We start from the raw sequence: 1,752 nt of genomic DNA on the forward strand, positions 1-1,752 counted from the left end.
GGGGGGGGGGGGGGGGGGGGTTCTGTCACTTCACATCAACAGCTTAATTCTGTTAAGTGCGCTTTTATATTTTCTTATTTATTCCATTAAAGAGCTGCGCATAAGTGAGTCCAAACTGTTTTTTTCTCCTCTCGGAGTTTTATAATTGGCATTTCCAAACACTCAGATCCAGGGCTGCACTGTGAAGTTTCCAGCCCCCTTTTCCCCCCTCTGTGTATGTGTGTGGGTGAGTGCGCGTGCGCGAGCTTGGCGTCCCGGGCCAAAAAGAGGCCCGTATCTCAGTTTGTCCTAGACGCTGATAGTGGCCCTTCTGGCGCCAGGCGGCCCCCCCCTGTTTATCTGCCTGCCAATGAAAAGCTATAGCCGCCCGGCCGGCCTCACTGCCTGCCTCTCCAGGCGGAGCTGACAGACACAAATCTCTCTCCTCCTCCTCCTCCTCCTCCCTGAAGAATGACAACTCTTATCTTAAAGTTTAAATCTCTCTTGTGTGTTTTTTTCTTCTTCTCATGCTTCTTTTTTCCTCCTCTCCACAGAGTCACCTCCTCCCCCATATTCCCGCTACCCCATGGATTATCTTAAACCACCAGGTGAGCTTTATTTCACAAGACCCCCCCCCCCCAAAAAAAAAAAGTTTTTGTCTGTGTCTGTTAGTAAAATATCTCACAAACCACTGGATGGAGTTCTATGAAACTTCCACAAAGTAATAACTACGTGCATATTTACAACCTATTTGTGTTTGGAGTAAACCCAGTTCAAGATGAACGCCACAGCCACCCAACCTTAGCAAACCTAAATATGTTTTCCACTCAGTCAGGTCTACAGACATGGAGCTAAAATCTTAGTGTGGTGGTAGCTGAGACTTATCACCAACACATACTTCAAGTATCTTACATAGTGTAAGATTTTTGGCTAAAACTTTTGGATTAAAGTTTGGGGTCAGCCCTGTTTGTCTGTTAGCAAAATATCTCATGAACCATTGGGCTGATTTTGATTAAACTCTGGGAATATAACTATTGGATCCACGTCTACATTTTGGAGTGAACCTGTTGTAAGACGCCTGCCACCGCTGGTCAAACTTAACAAAAACAAAAATGGCTATAAGGCAGCCATTTTTTTTACAGATATGGAGCTAAAGTTTGGTGTTGTGATTGCTGATCCCCAACACACACTTTAAGTTTTAACCTATCTCCCATAACATTTTTTTATGATTTGAGCAAAGTGGCCACTCTGCATGAAGTGTGGCAGGTGATGTGCATTGTTTTATGGAATCCTTTGGCTTTAATTTAACAATGTTCTTATCTAGACTCGCATTCACACACTACCTTTTGCAGTGTGTGTGTGTGTTTGTGCGTGTGGGTGCAGGAAATGGCTGCACGTTATGTTGTGATTTATGATAGCAGTGGAGTGGCACGCCTGGCTGGCTGGCCAATTCCAGCATGGCTGGCAGCCAGGGCAAGGCAATACACAGTTGAGATAGCAGCTATAGACTGAGTGGCACGTCACCAGAGGCAGTGTGTATGTCTTTTGGGGGGGGGGGGGTTGTTTGTGTGTCGTCTATCTTGTTGTGAAGAGACACAGTCTGACGGCAGAAACTCTGGAGCCAGGCAGCCTTTATCATGTGAAACCATCTACAGATTAAGGCTGTGTTTGGTGGGGGGGGGGGGGGGGGGGGTGTCACTGACCCACTTCTGTGTTAGACAGATATTTTTTTATTTATCCTAATTGTTTATTCCCTCCACCTAAGCCAGACTC

At 45.9% G+C, this 1,752-nt stretch overlaps 1 protein-coding gene across 1 annotated transcript in view; it reads left to right on the top strand.

Moving 5' to 3' along the window:
* The window catches only part of smad7 (SMAD family member 7), a 16,826-nt gene that overhangs the window by 1,744 nt on the left and 13,330 nt on the right, over positions 1–1,752 (top strand). Inside the window, exon 2 of the mRNA XM_014009328.1 lies at positions 534–587. Within this exon, the coding sequence (XP_013864782.1) occupies positions 534–587 (54 nt within the window). The remainder of the gene's footprint in view (positions 1–533; positions 588–1,752) is intronic.

The sequence above is a fragment of the Austrofundulus limnaeus genome, unplaced genomic scaffold (genome assembly GCF_001266775.1).
Source record: "Austrofundulus limnaeus strain Quisiro unplaced genomic scaffold, Austrofundulus_limnaeus-1.0 Scaffold57, whole genome shotgun sequence".
NCBI classification, from domain to species: Eukaryota; Metazoa; Chordata; class Actinopteri; order Cyprinodontiformes; family Rivulidae; genus Austrofundulus; species Austrofundulus limnaeus.